Here is a 16,051-nt window from a genome sequence, read left to right on the forward strand (position 1 = left end):
GATTGACGATGGTAGCTCGGTGTTAGGCATGGTGGAATGGTTGAATTTGTGGGTTGATGGAGGACATTGATTTTGCGATTAACGATGGTAGATCGTTGTTTTGGTTGTTGTTGGTGTTGCTGCAATGTTAGCTAGGCGTTGGTGGCAATTTAGGGCCTAATGTTTGTTGTGAGTTGTGGAGTGAGAAAACAGTCAGGTTGCGTTAGGGGAAGGAGAAAGATATATGGGTGGTCGTGAGAAGGGTTGCAGGTGGGGAAGGGGGCAGGGGCAATTCTACCGTGGTGGTGTGGCTGGCCGACGGGGGCAGTACTCTGGTTGGAGGTGGGGGTGGCACTGTGGGTTTTTTTTTAATGTTTTTTTATATTTTTTAAAGTGACCTACTGAGAAGGTTGTAGGTCATCTGACCTATTTAAAGAAAACACCCTTTAAAGGTCAACTTATTTTGAGTTAGTCAATATGTTTGCTTATTTTAGGAAGACCGAGCAAAGGTTTACTTATTTTTGACAAATTTTCCTACATATTATAAGTTTAATTTAGAGTTGTAAATATTATAAGTGATCAATTGCCAAAGTCGTCTTATTATTTTTTTGGCATTGTTCTAATAGAAAAAAAAATATATATATATATATATATATATATATATATATATATATATATATATATATATATATATAACCAAGTTATAATGAGAACCAAGGCTAAAATAAGAACTAGGAACTAATCTAGGCCATTAGATCATGTTAATCGGACGACTCACATGCTTCCCGTGTCATTAATGGCATTTTTGTAATATTTTATCTTTATAAAGTAGTTTTCAGTTTCATTTCTCAAAAGTAAATGAAAATTTAGTAAAAGTATATGAAATTGCCTTAAAAGTTAAAAAAAACTGGAAAAAAGTTTGAAAACAGCGAAATTACGAAATGCCATTAATGAGAGTGGGTGCAATGTGAGCTATTAGATGGAGTGCGATCAATGGCTGAGATTAGTTCCTAGTTCCTATTATTCACCTTAGTTCTCACATGATCTATATATATATATATATATATATATATATATATATATATATATATATATATATATATATATATATATATATATATATATATATATATATATATTGAATTATCTAATAATTAGTTAAACTAAGTCTTAGAGCACCCACAATGGGTGACTCAAGACCCTCCCTATAATACTATCTCTCCTATTTTGAGCTAGCTCACCATTATAAAAGGTAATTCATGGGGCAAATTTTTACATTTTCAATTAATTTTTTTGCCCAAAATTAACATAAAACAATTTTTTTAATTGTAGTGAACTAGCTCACCATTGTGAGAAAAGTAAATGAGTAACTTATAATAGTGACTCAATTTAGTGGAATATATATGATGTGGAAGAATTTAAATTGGAGAGAGATATTGTGAGCTACTACACCAATGTGGATGCTCTTAATTTAAAAGTAACAAGATATGTTAGGGCATTTATAGTCCTTCAATGCATATAACATTTGCTAAATGTCACAAGTGATGGGTAGTATTTGGTGATAAAGATTTTTTTTTTATTTTTTTTTTTTGACAAAGGTTGAAAAGGTGGAACAACACTAAAAACAAACTACTACACATTACTATTAAAGCAAATTAAATGTCCTATAGCCTCCCTTGCAATTTGGTGAACCCGATGAACACGCTCTCTATCTGCCTTGTAAATACAACATCAATGAAAAGTGGACCATAGGAATTTAATCTATCGAATCAGCCAAAGTAAAATGATGTCTCCGGACCATCACCCCTTAAGAGAGTAACCAGATTATAAGAATCAATGAACACAAATGGCGACTAGATGTTAGCATTTGAAGCCCATTTTATGTCGTACAAACAAGCCAAAGGTTTGGCGTGCCATGATGAAGTACGTGCAGAGTCCATAATTACTCTCTCCCCCCCCCCAATAATCCGATCATCTAGAGGATATGTGTTGTCAAGACACCAACCCATTCCTGCTCTTCGTGTGTCTTTGAACCACGTACCATCAATTTGTATCTTCAACGAGTCCGGGCCTATATAAGTGATCCCTAAATATGCCACATAAAACCCAGGTAGGGCAAACCAACGACAATAACAGGAGAGGGAGAACTCTCCAAAGTTGACTCTTCATCCAAGAAGATATTATGAGTATGTAGGATATCCAAAATGTGCAAAGTGATTAGCTTAAGTGAATCAAGAGAGAAAAACCCTATTATTCCTATAAATAACCAAAGCCCCCAAAGAGTACCAATGAAGGTGCTAATATGAGGACTCGAAAGCAATTATTATTATTAGTTAATAATAATGTATTGAGACACTTATCATTTTCAATTTTGCGGGGTTTTTTTTTTTTTTTGTGTCAAAAACTACTTTATATAACCTAAATTTTGTGAGAAACTACCTAACAAAAAGTAAAATGTTATGTTGTAAGATATTACCTTTGACCGAATTTCCACCATTAACCTAATTTTACGGTGTTGACTTACCTCAAAACACCCCAAAACTGCTTTGGAGGTTCGTTTTCAAGGTGATAAGGTTATTTCGGGGTAGTTGGAGGACATTGCGAGCTGTTGAGAGTAGATTCATGCTTCGGGATGGTGATTTTTTGGGGTTCGAGGTGGTGGTATTGGGGTTGAAGAGTGGTTAAGGCAATTTCAAGCAAGTAGTGTTAGTTTTGGAGATGAAAGCGATGGTTGCGGGAGTGTTTTGTGGTGGGCCAATAGTGGAAATTCGACATAGGTATTATTCTACAATATTTTATTTTTAATTAGGTAGTTTTTTACAATTTTTTTATTAATTAGGTATTTTTCACTAAATCAAGGTTTAATTAAATAGTTTCCGACCAAAAAAAGTCATGAATAAAATATCATTATAGTTCTTAAAGGTACTTTTATTACTTGTCATTAAACCCTCAAAATTACCTCAATATCGTCCTACTTGTTTTTACTTATGTATGTAACATCTCTTATATATATCTGAAAATAGATGTACTCAAATGTGGGTTTTTTTTTCTCATTTTAAAATGAGCAAAAATTAATCAATAAGTAAAAAAAAAAATAATAAACCTTTAATAAACCTTACACCTGGGTGTATATAATGTTTTTTTTTTTTAGGAAATTTTGCAAAAAACCACATTTTATAAGATTTTTTTACAAGAAACCTCTATACAAATTATTATTTTTTTTTTTTTTTTTTTTTTTTTTTTGTGCAAAGACATACCTTAATCAATATCTTTTTTTTTGCGAAAACATACCTTTATGATGGAAAATGGGGTCAAACCCCATTTTTTGGCGTTAACCAACCCAACCCCACCCTAGTTCACAAATTCACCCCCTCCTTAGCTCCACCCACTAAACCGACTCCCCTCCTCATCCCCACCAACGAAATTAAACTCCTTTCTTTCCACCACTCTGCGAAATCTGTATTTAGGGTCGTTCGAGTGTAAATTTAGGGTTTGGGGAACGCGGCTAGGAGGTGTCGACACCAACATGGGAGGGGAGAAAGGTGGTTATGGCTATAGAGGAGGGTTTAGGGTGGTCAAAGCCGTTAAAGGGGTGGGTATAGGGTGGTCAACACCGCGAAAGGGTGGTTTTGTGGGTGGGGCTGGAGAGGGAGGTGGTTTCGTGGGTGGATTGGGGTAGTCAACGCCGAAAAAAGGGGTCAACCCCCATTTTCCGGCATTAAGGTATGTTTTTGCAAAAAAAAAAAAATAAAAAAATAATTAATTAATAATAATTGATTAAGGTTTATCATTATTGCAAAAAAATTTATAAGGTGGTTTCTTGTAAAAAAAAATTCTCTAAGTGATTTTTTGCAAAATTTTTTTTTTTTTTTTTTTTAACTGTGTGATTACTCCTCTAATCCATACTAGCCTAATCTTTAAAAATTAATTACACGAGTAAATAGCTTTGAACTAGTTTTCAAAAAAAATTAAATAAAAAATAAATAAAATAAAAAAATAAAAAAAAAAACTTAGAACTAGCTACCACGTGTCTTTCTTGTTGCATGAAACCATGACACCAAACAAGAGAGAAAATTGACACGAATCATCAATGCCATTTAGAATTCTACATTATAAGTTTTGGTATAATCAATTTGCACATTTGATACAAGTAATTAAAGATGGATTTGATAAACGAAATCTTGAACATAGCAGTTCCACCATTTATATTCTTCTTTCTTTGTTTCTTTTTACCACTTTTTCAATTTCTCAAGTTCTCCGTTTCTATCTTAAGCTCAGTCTACGCCGAAGATGTTGCCGGAAAAGTTGTTATCATCACCGGCGCTTCCTCCGGTATCGGTGAGGTAATTAATTCTAAATCATGACTAATATCTTAATTAGTGTTGCAATAGTAGTTATGATCAAGATTGGATCTAGTTAGCCACTAGCCACTAGCCACTTAGCCAGTCCTCCTAAGAACCTCCTAGGCTTAATTTTTAATTTAAATTATATTTTTTTTGTTTTTTTAAATCTTTGATTCTGAATTAATTGCCACATTATCTCACTTTATTATAACTAGTATTTCTTTCAACTTAATTAGTTTGGCCCATAGAAAAAATGTGGTTGATCAAGGTTTGGACCGAAATTCTACAAGGGGATGGATGTATGTATGTCTTTTTCACAGTTTCACTTTTATAAATCCATGCAGCTATGCAAGTAGCCAAGTAGGGTTAGTTATTAGTGAGGATATGTTACTATATGAGTAAATAGTGCAATAATGGCTCAAAATGGTATATAGAGCTAACAATTAGGGACATCAAGAGTATCGTAATTATGTAAATCTTGGTTAGTTGTTATGTTGTCCCAAGCAAGTGAAAATAATTATATACTCCAAGGTGCATGGTGCACCCAAGAGTATTTTTTGCTCATTTGATGATTAAATGAGCAATACTCATCAAAATAAGCATACACCAATACCCTTGTGTGTGCACACAGGTGTACATACATCACAATATCTCCACACAAAGTCGCCCTCTTACTATTCTTATATTTACCATTTCATTTTATTCCGTAATACAACTTGTTTTGCGTATTGTTTTGCGTAATGGAGTTACCATATACCCTTTCCGGTTTTTAATGTTGTTTTCACAATTGACGACGCAAAACTTTGACCATCGATATCAATCATTAATCACATTTTAGTAAAAATAAAAAAAAAAATATATTAAAAATTAAACATTGTAACAAATTCAACAACATATTAAATGATCATATTGCTTTAAAAAAGTAATATATGAATACTGCAAAATCCCAAATAATGCATTAAAATAAAAAATAAAAAACCTCCGTTTTTTTATGTTCTATTCACTACATTTTGTCGGTCTCGAACACGTTGAAACAATTTTATTCTGTAACAAAATCTCACATTTAATTTTGACTTTGGACATAAGCTGCAATAGACGTTCAAAGTTTTTTTCAATTTATCTAATGAATAGTAATTGAGTAGAAGGAAAAAGAACGATAGCGGTATCAACTAATCTATTATATTAACTCCCGTTCAAAAAAAAAATCTATTATATTAACACTTACTGTTTGCATTGCGAATTAAGAAAACGTGAGTGTCACCGAGTGAATGTAATGTAAGAAAGTGTAAACAAGTCATACAAGTGTATAAGTGTTATAAAGGTGAATAAGGTATGAGCGAGAAATTAAGGGCTTGTTTAGTTCACCTTTTTTAAGCTTATTTAATCTAGTATAATATGATCGAGTGTAATCTAATTTGATCATCTGATTTGACTAAAGTTTGAAAGGTTGGTTTTTGAAGTGATGAAATGAAAAGGAAGAACCGACCTTATGGGTAAGATAATTATTTATAAGGAAAAATTATATCAAGTAGGGTCTTATTAGATTCATAATAATGTATATTGAATTAATGTAATTTTATAAAAAAAATTTCAATTCAAAATTAAAAATATCTATATCTATCTATCTATACTTAGTATTTAAAAACACAAACCATCATCCCTATATTGCCACATGTAAATTTCTTTTTTCACCAATGCCACATGTCACCTCATATGATCTTTCTTTTCCTTCTTTTTTTAATATAATCCCCTTTCTCATATTATAAAAAAATATTCAATACATATATGAATGTTAGTTTGATTCATTTTCCCCCAACTTAATTTCTTTTACAATTACATTTAATTTCCACCTTTCTTCTCCTTTATAAACTATTTATTTTCCAATATACATACATTAAAAAATAATTATTTATATTGTATACTTATAAACAACCCGTGCATTACACGGGACACAAGGCTAGTTTAGCTATGAAGTACGATACATATTAAAAGGCTTTTCTAACAACATCCACATGTCACGTAAACTCCCCTCACTACGCCACGTCATCCATTCAAGTACTCATAACGCCACGTGGCTCTCTCTTCCATAGATTTTCATTACATGTCATGCACTCATAATAATTATTAAAATAAAAAAAATTCTCTACAAGATTTGAAATCACAACTTCTAATTCAAGAACTAAATGTTTTACCACCAAGGTATGTGATTCTTTATGTAATCTTTTGAATACAAAATATTAATATGTAGCAAATGACAATAAATAACAAATTAATTTTTAAGAAAATTAATCATAAATTACAATGTATATTAATGATCAATGATCAGTTAGTTTCATGTAATAACCCGGGGCATCGTCCGGGCCCAAAAACTAGTGACAATGATGATAAAGTGTGTCAAAATCCAATTTGACTATTTAATGTAGTGCCACATGCCTTGTTTTTAATTAGTTGTTGAAAAAAAATAAATAAATAAATAAATAAATAAATAAAAACCTCTACCACTATGAACACCAGCTCCCTCCATTTAAGGCCTCTACTCTTCACCTTAAAAACAATAATATTATGTAGACCATTATATATATATATATATATATATATATATATATATATATATATATATATATATATATATATATATATATATATAATAAAATAAAAAAAAAATGGAAAAAAAAAAAGTTAATCAATGTTATGATAAATTGGAGAAAACAATATTGGGATTCATCCTTTAATTGTGATCATTGTGATTGAGTTAATTTATCTTTTAAGTAGTATTTTTTGGGTGAATTAGTGTTGTCATTTAACATGTAATGTACGTGGTATGAGCAGCAATTGGCATATGAGTATGCAAGAAGAGGAGCATGCCTAGTGCTAGCAGCGAGGAGAGAGCAAAGCCTCCGAGATGTAGCCAATATGTGCCTTGAACTTGGTTCACCAGATTCTATTACAGTTACTGCCGATGTTTCAATTGTTGATGATTGCAAACGAATTGTTGATTCCGCCATATCACACTTCGGAAGGGGTAAGTTACACTAGCTTTTAATATTTTATATCTTACACTCCTAGCCACCCGAAAGGTAATAGTATTCTCAATAGGCCAGGTCTTCAAAGGGTGGCTCTAATATAAGAACTCGATGGATGCATCTAATTTGGATAAATCTTCATTTAGCTAAACCAAGCCTACTCCCACGGACAACGTGACTATACCATACAAGCCCTACGTGTTTACAACCTAAAAACAATTGGTAATATATGGAGTAGCACGCCAAACTTATAAGTTATGCTACCTCGATCTCCTTCAATGTAGGACAATTATTCCTGACATATGTATTATTAATTTATTAATTATTATCTTAACAATTTCTCATTATATTATCTATTGCCATAGAAGTTCACTGTAAATTTATTTCTAAAGAAAAGATGGCCTAAGATTTCAATTAATTTATTGTGTTGATGATAAATTGATTTTGTTAATTGAAGTGGACCATCTGGTGAATAATGCTGGCATTACATCAATTAGCATGCTTGAAGATTATGAAGACATCATTATACCAGCATCCATCATGGTAGATTCTTTCTTTTAGTACGTACGACATCTGCGTTTAATTTGAAATATACAGAATATGGCATTAGTCATTTAGGTCTCAACTATTATATATTTATCACTATTTGCAGGATATCAATTTTTGGGGTGCTGTATATGTAACTCATTTTGCAATTCCACACCTTAGAAAAACTGAGGGAAAGATCATTGTCATGTCTTCCTCGGCTGCTTGGTTGCCGACCCCACGAATGAGCATTTACAATGTATGAATTGTCTTCGTCTACAATCATTAAAATACTTTGCAAATCCGCGACTGGGTTCTAAGTTTAAGGTAATGTTATAATTTTCAGGCAAGCAAAGCAGCAATAATAGCCTTCTATGAGACAATAAGGGTAGAGCTCGGGTCAGATATTCAAATAACTATAGCAACTCCTGGATTTGTAGAGTCTGAAATGACAAAAGGGAAGCACCTTGCACCCGAAGGTTTGATGAATGTGGATGTGAATTTGAGAGATGTAAGATTTTATTGATCTTATTTTTAATTTGTTATTATCAGTAGTAATCATAATCAACTCCAACAATTTTTAATAATTTTGAATAAAGCAAATTTTCCTTAATTCCCCCTAAACATATATGTAAGTTAACCACAAAATTTTAATGGAAAATAATACTAATAAGGTTATGTAAACTATTTCTTATGTGAGTAACCTTGTGATTAATCATAGGTGCAAGTGAGTGCATCACCAATAATCACAGGACAAAGGTGCGCGATGGCCATAATAAACAGTGCATGCAGGGGTGATCGATATGTGACGGAACCAACATGGTATAGGGTACTAAGCTGGTGGAAAGCATTTACTCCAGAGCTCCTAGACTGGTTTTTCTCGGTGTTCTATCTTATCAAGATTGGTGATTCACCCTTTAATTCATTAAGCAAGATGATATTGGATCTCCCTGGTATAAGGGCTATGGTTTATCCATCTTCAGTTTACTCACCCGGAGTCAAAACCAAGTAATATGTTACTCTTGTATTGCTTGTTGTGTCTTAATAGTCTAGATAGCCAAAAATATAAAAACTGTGAGTTCTTTCATCATGGACTTGCAACAATTATACGTTGTATTACATAGTACGAGTACCAAATTATGTATTGGGCTAGTTTATATTACTTGGTTCATTGGATGTCCTACTAAATGCAAGTTAATACTCTAGGATGTTATTATGTACCATAATCTCATACATAAAGTAAAGAGTTATTCTTGCACGATCCTTCTCGGCTAGATTTGTGATTTTTTGGTGAAAAGTAAATGTATACTTCCTGTCTTCATTTTTTTTCCCCGTGCCTAATATTTGGGTTAAATTTTAATAATTTTGATCATAAATTCTCATAATATATAAGAAATTATATAGTCGGATGGGATTATGTTAGATTCATCTAATTGTATATTTTATTAATATCAAGTTTTTATAATTTTTACGCTTACAAAAATGGGAATATATACGTTTTTAACACGCGTTTTGAAGACCATGGGGCAAAAACATAGGGGGAAAGGGAGTACTAGTTACCATACAAAATCAAGCAAAAACAGTACTTTTTGACAATTTTGCCACATATGAATAGTATAATATTGTCGAGATAAGTCATTAAATTGACAATATAAGCTACGAATTGTTGATATACGCAATAAAATTATTGATATTAGTACTATAAGCTAATAAATTGCTGAGATATGCTACTAAATTATTGACATATATAAGCAATTGAAACATCAATATAAGTTATTAAATTATTAACTTGTTAATATGAATTATTAAATTGCTGATTAAAGCCAAATTATTGATATCAGTCACTATATTGCCAAATTTAAACTACAAAATTGTTTATATTGTTAGGAAATAAGGGGTATAATTGTATTTGATTAATGCAGAACAAGTCAATGAAAAATAAGAATGAGAAAAGCAATAAAGAAGATAAATAGGATTTACGTGGTTCGGTCAAATTAGACCTACATCCACGGGTGGGGGATTTGAGAGCTTCTTCACTATAATGGAGAAAGAACGAGAGAATAAAACAAGGAGTCATAAATCTAATGGCTCAAAAGGTATGATCTAATTGATCAACTAAAAGGGTCCTCTTATAACATAAGGAAAACCTAATTAAACCCTAAAATTATTCCCAAATATATTCAAATAGCCGTTATAGAAAAGATATAATTTTAGAAATTAAAATTATCCCTAAAATAATTAAGCTGAAACCGGACCCAAAATTCTGAGATTTCGACTAGGCACGGACATGCCCCCTTTGGGCACAGACGTACTATGTTGAGCACTTCGTCAGCATCGTTCTAGTTTCGTCAAGTCTTCGTAAAACGGTCATAACTTTCTCGTTTCTATCAGAATTGGGCATATGACCTATTGTTGGAAAGCTCTTGAACCAAGCTATCACCTCCAACTTTAATTACCTCAAAATAATTTATAGTTTGAGAGATATCTTCATTTAAAGTCAGCCCTACTAGATTTCGAGTCACAATTTAATAAATCTCCACCTTGACTTGAAATCGGTCAAAACAAGGTAACTCCACCTTGAACCAAAATCCAAGAAGTAATGCTCATAAGAAAACAAAGAACCTCCACCTTAAGCAAAACTCCATAAGCCTACTCACATTAGGCAATCACCAAACGGACATCTTCCATAAATAGTGAATCACTGCGTCACCGAACACAAAATTCCGTGCACAAAACCATCACATGGCCTAGATTGAGAGTATAATGTCCCAACGCCAAGCATGCTTATCAAAATTGACCAAATTCTGTTCAAACACTTCTTCATCTCAAAACCAAACCAAAAAAAACCTTAAACAATTCTAGAAAAAAAATTTACATCAAGAATTTCTAAATTGCAATTGTACTTAACAAATCATAAAAGTACCAAAATTGAGATAGGAAATAGCATAACTAGATCAAAATCTAATGCATAACCAAGATTGCTACTTTATTACAAACAAAAATCAAATTAAAAGCAATCTATCATAGACTCCATAACCAAAAAATCCACACGGTTTCTCGTTTCACCAAGAGATCTCAAAGGGGCACTTATCATGAAGAGGTCATAGAAACCGCAACCCCAAAGCTCTTAACCCTAAAGTGCATAATCATCATCATCGTCGGGGTTAGCAATATTTGCGGATTTGTCCTCATTCTTCTTCTTCAATTTCCAACACTCAGCTTCGATATGACCCTTCACATGACAATAGTTACAAACTTTTCCTTTACCAAAATTCCTATTCCCACCATGAGCAACTACAACATTATTTTGAGCAGGATTACTAGATTTATTAACCAACTTATTGTCAATTAAATCTCTTTGAGTTAAGACATCTTTAACATTGTTTCTGTCTGAATCTGATTCCCCCAAGAACTCGGACCTGAGATCCTGATACTCCTATCGGCAAGCTGAGAACCTACACAATGAGAAGAAGTTAGCTAACCCCGGGGTGGTCCGGGGATAACCACTCCGATGACAAAGTCAGAAAATGTTTAAGAGAAGAAGATAAGTAAGAGAGAGAAGGTAGAGAGAGAGAGAGAGAGAGTAATTCATAGCCTTATTAATGAGGTCTTACCTGCTATTTATAATGATCCACCTTGACAGGTGGCTCTCATCCATGCAAATCCTCCTGTGCCAAGTGTCGAGCTTCTGTTGCCACGTGCCGAATTCCGACAAGCCGATATGTCTGCTTTCTGGCTCATATCGGCGCCTTTTCACAATTGTTCAAAGTTTAGTCACGTGCCTTTACAAGATATCGGTCATACCCAGATATCATCCCATACAATTAGCCCCCCAAGTGAGAACTCATGATCATACATCATCATTCTCAGTTAATGTAGCCAATAAACTTAACCTAGCTAGACAAATTTTGGGTTCCACTTCTCATTTTTCAAATTTTACCTTATGTTGGAAGTTTCATGTGATAACGTTTCTTGTACTCTGTCAAGCACTGTGCATTAACAAAATTTTATTGCTGGCCTTGCCGTTGTTGCAGTTCGTTATACCCGCTTGGCTTATACTCAAACACTGCATCGGACGAAGCTTGAGGACACCTCAGAGACTCGCATTTTGTACTTAGAAGATTTACCTCTATTTTTAAGCTCTATATTCTTTTGCTGAGAAGATTTTTTAATTTATTATTATTAATTTTTTTTGTTGTAACTTTCAGGATAACTTTTGTATAGTTTTATAATCCCATATTGTATCCATTCGCATTATCTTTGGTATTAGCTTTTAAATTTATACTTTTTATACCTCCTCGTTTCATACCTCCTCGACGCATTACTTTGTTAAATTCTAGTGACTCCTTTCCCCCCCCCCCCCCCAAGTGACCTTGTGTGCTGATAGCAGACAAGGTGTACTTGTTACAGAATATATGAGAGCGAAAAACTCTGTTTTCCCCCCAAGTGACCTTGTGTGCCGACAGAAGACAAGGTAGACTTGTTACAAAATACTTGGGAGCGAAAAACTCCGTTTTCCCCCCTAGTGACCTTGTGTGCCGACAGCAGACAAGGTCTACTTGTTACAAAATACCTGGGAACGAAAAACTCCGTTTTCCCCCCTAAGTGACCTTGTGTGCCGACAGCAGACAAGGTCTACTTGTTACAGAATACCTGGGAGCGAAAAACTCCGTTTTCCTCCCTAAGTGACCTTGTGTGCCGACAGCAGACAAGGTCTACTTTGTATAAAATGCACGTTATGGTAACGTAACCGTTTTTCTTTTTTTATTTTTTTTTTTGAGCGGGAAAATCATACACGTGTCATAAATCCCGCCGCAGCTTTTTGAAATTGGTTGTCGATTGAGATCCGTCGGATCTCTGAACCGCCTTTCACTTCAACTGGCCATTCAGTTTCCCCTTTTTGGATCAAAATTATGCCATTTCTTCTTATTTCCCATTTTTTCTAAGTTTTCTCCCAGAGCTAATTTTCTCGACCAAAGTTTCTACCTTTCTTTTCTTCTTTGTTTTCGGTCTATGCACTTCAGTACTTCAGGCGTGCTTTTCTTCTTCGTCGTTTCTTATCACTTAAAGACACCAAATCAACGATTTCCGTCGAAGGTATTGTCGTACCCTAACCTCTGATTTTGCATGTTGTTTTTATTTTCTTATTTTTAATTAAATGTCTGAAGATAGTGTTGAAGAGAAATTTTCTAACCTTAGTACTGCTAGGCGTCGTTTAATTAGACAATCCCTAGGCAAAGAAACCGGTAGTAATCAGGGTAATTCATCCTCCCTTTCTAATAATATAGATTACCCATTTGAGACGTTATCTTCTGAAGAAGAAAAACGCGCTTTTATGTTACATAGGACCATTGCTCATCGTGAACGTGCTTATTACCCTACTAACCCTGATATCCCTGCCGATACCGAAATTCTTGACGTTGAGCCTGTTAGTGTTCGTTATCACTTACGCAGCTTTGCCGGGAGGCGGTATTTTAATCAATACGGCACTAACGTTGGCAATATAGGTATAAACACAATGCCAAGGGTAAAGAGTACCAGTTATCAGCCTCGAGCTGCTGCCCTGAAGCCGCTGAGGCTGCTAAAGCCGCTAAGGCTGCTGAAGCCGCTAGGGCTGCCGAAGCCGCAAAGGCGGCTGAATCCAGTAAAAGGCCTGGTCAAGGACAAGTCGTGAGTTCTTCCGAAGAGGAACAAGGAGATGAGATTCGTGTAAATACCCAAGAAGGTCCGTCATCTCCCGTTCATGAATCAGCCGTTAATTCGGTTTTAGGAGATGAAGATACTCAAGAAGATAGTGTCAATAATGAGAGCAGGGAGGATATTGTTGATATGACGGCAGAAGTTATCCAGGAAGAAAATCTGGATGAGGGTTATAACTCCGAGACAGATAGGGCTGAGTTCCGACAACCTATTGTTCTTGCTAACAATGGGAAAGTGGCGAAGGCAAAAATAAGTGATGCTTTTAGGAAAACGACAATTGAAAGAGATTACTGCCGTCGCGCAAAATTGTTCTTTAACCTGCCTGATGGATATGAGTTATCTCTTCCTCCGTTTGGGGCTTCAGTGTTGGATTGCCCGGTTGGTTCTGTGGCCATTTATATGAAGCATTTTGATTTTGGCCTCCGTTTTCCTCTACATCCCTTCGTTGCTAAAATTTTAAAGGCCTGGAATGTTTTTCTGGTTCAGTTAACTCCTCAAACAATTCGCGCCGTTATTGCTACGGTCTGGGTCATGCTATATCGGAATTTCCCTCTAACCCTTAACGCATTTAGACGGTTAATTACCCTGAAGAGGGATGGTCAGTCGGATGGGTGGTGGTCGTTATACACTCAACCCCGTAAGTACACCGTTCATCCTAAGCTATCCAGCTGCAAGGGTTGGAAAGATAGGTTTTTCTTTATGTCGGTCCCAGACGACTTTCCTTTGAGGAGAACTTTTTTCAGGCCTCATCCTCATTTCGGCTCGATCCCCGAGAGAGATCTCGGTAAACATGAAGAAAGGGTTGTCAATCACTTTGACATCTCTGAATTTGATGAGGGTGACGGCAAGGTTCGTCTAGTTCCTGCGGTATGGGTGCCGAATGTGAGTTACATTCTAGGCAACGCACCGTTATCCCGTGTCGGTCTTTGTTGGACCGACCAACATGGTATTACTTATCTCACTAAGTTTTTATTTTTCATCTTATTTCTGATGTTGTTTACTCGTAGCTTATTATGGTTTTTCCTGTCCTTTGTTTTTAGGTACTGACAAGTTGGACAACAAGTTGTTGGGCCTATCAGCAGACGGAAAGAGGGTTCTCAGGCTTTGCCCCAAAGCTACAGCTTCTTACGACACCTTAGCCTCAATTTGCGGCCGTGCACCTGCTGTTAGTGCTAAGAGGAGAGCTGAGTTAATGGCTGACGACAACGCCAAGAAGAGAAAGCTGACATCCCTCGCCAATCGGCGTGGTGGTGGTGTGGTGATTTCGAGCCCCAGGCAAGTTGAAGGGCGAGGTGAGAAGAAGAAGGACAAACTGGAGACCGAGAAGTCTCCTCTCACCAAAACAACGAAAAGCCCTGAAGCCATCGTTAAGAAGGTTATTCAAGGGATCGAAATCGAGGATCTCACTACTGCTGAGTCTCCTCGTCAACCTCAACCAACCACCACAGTCGCCCCTACCACTGTTGGATCTGATTCAAGCATACCGGCTTTAACCTACCGGTCCAATCAGTGGATAGAAAGAGTTTCCGGCAGGTTTCCGAATGAAGTCCTAAGAGGCTTCGCTGTTCCTGCTGGCCATTCTGGGGACCGTTGGCAGCCCAACATGGATGTCGGTCGGAATGAATCAATGATTACCGACGATCCAATGCAGGGTGGGACCCTTGGTTATCGGCTTCTGAGTAACCTTACTCTTCCAATGGACAGACCTGCTGGTCCAATCGGCCCCCTCGCCGCTGCTCATATGCACAACATAATGAAGGTATACTTATTTTGCTATTGACCTTAACTGATCTGTTTTCTTTTTTGCATATCGTTATGCGGTTTACGCATTTTTATTGTTTATTTCCTAGTTTTTGTTTATCCTTATTTGTAAATATCTTCATGTTCGCAGGCCGTCATGTCTGGTATGGAGCTTGTGGAGATGTACCGTTATTATCAAGAGAAGCACCATCAAGCCTCCTCCAGTCAGAACGATATGCAAGAAATCATCAATAATGCTGAGAGGGCCTTGGATGACTTAAAGAAAATAAAAGAAAGAGACGACAAGGAGATGTCGGAATTGAAGATTAAGGCTGAGAAGGTTGCTGGCTTGGAATTGGAAGTGCGGAGTCTGAAGACTCAAATTGCTGAAAAAGATAAGGCCATTGAGCGCCTTCCTTCAGTTGAGAAGGATCTCGGCGATGCCAGAGCTAAAATAGAAAACCTTGAGGAGAAGGTTAAACAAATGGAAGCTGATAAGCCTGCTATTCGTCAGAGAGCCGTGGGTTGTTATTTAGCCTCAAACGAGTTCTGCTCCAAGCTCCAAGATCGTTTCGATGGAGGTTGGACTGCTGCTCAGAGATGTGTGGCTCATGCTGCCGGTTGGAAGAAGGAAGATTGGGCAAAAGTTGAAAAATCTTTCAACGAGGAAGCTCACAAAATCCCTTCCGGCTTCGAAACACAGCAATTCTCTGAAGAGGACTTGTACAATTTGGTGCCCAG

The 16,051-nt window shown here is 35.6% G+C and overlaps 1 protein-coding gene across 1 annotated transcript; it reads left to right on the plus strand.

The window, feature by feature from the left end:
- Positions 1 to 4,139: 4,139 nt before the first annotated feature.
- Positions 4,140 to 8,882, plus strand: LOC145566347 (11-beta-hydroxysteroid dehydrogenase A-like). Its single transcript, XM_081625794.1, has 6 exons — positions 4,140 to 4,322; positions 7,152 to 7,344; positions 7,803 to 7,888; positions 7,998 to 8,129; positions 8,217 to 8,381; positions 8,592 to 8,882. The coding sequence occupies exons 1-6, from the start codon at positions 4,140 to 4,142 to the stop codon at positions 8,880 to 8,882; spliced, it is 1,050 nt and encodes a 349-aa protein (XP_081481920.1).
- Positions 8,883 to 16,051: the final 7,169 nt, after the last annotated feature.

Source organism: Chenopodium album, chromosome 11 (assembly GCF_948465745.1).
Source record: "Chenopodium album chromosome 11, dcCheAlbu1.1, whole genome shotgun sequence".
Lineage (NCBI taxonomy): Eukaryota > Viridiplantae > Streptophyta > Magnoliopsida > Caryophyllales > Amaranthaceae > Chenopodium > Chenopodium album.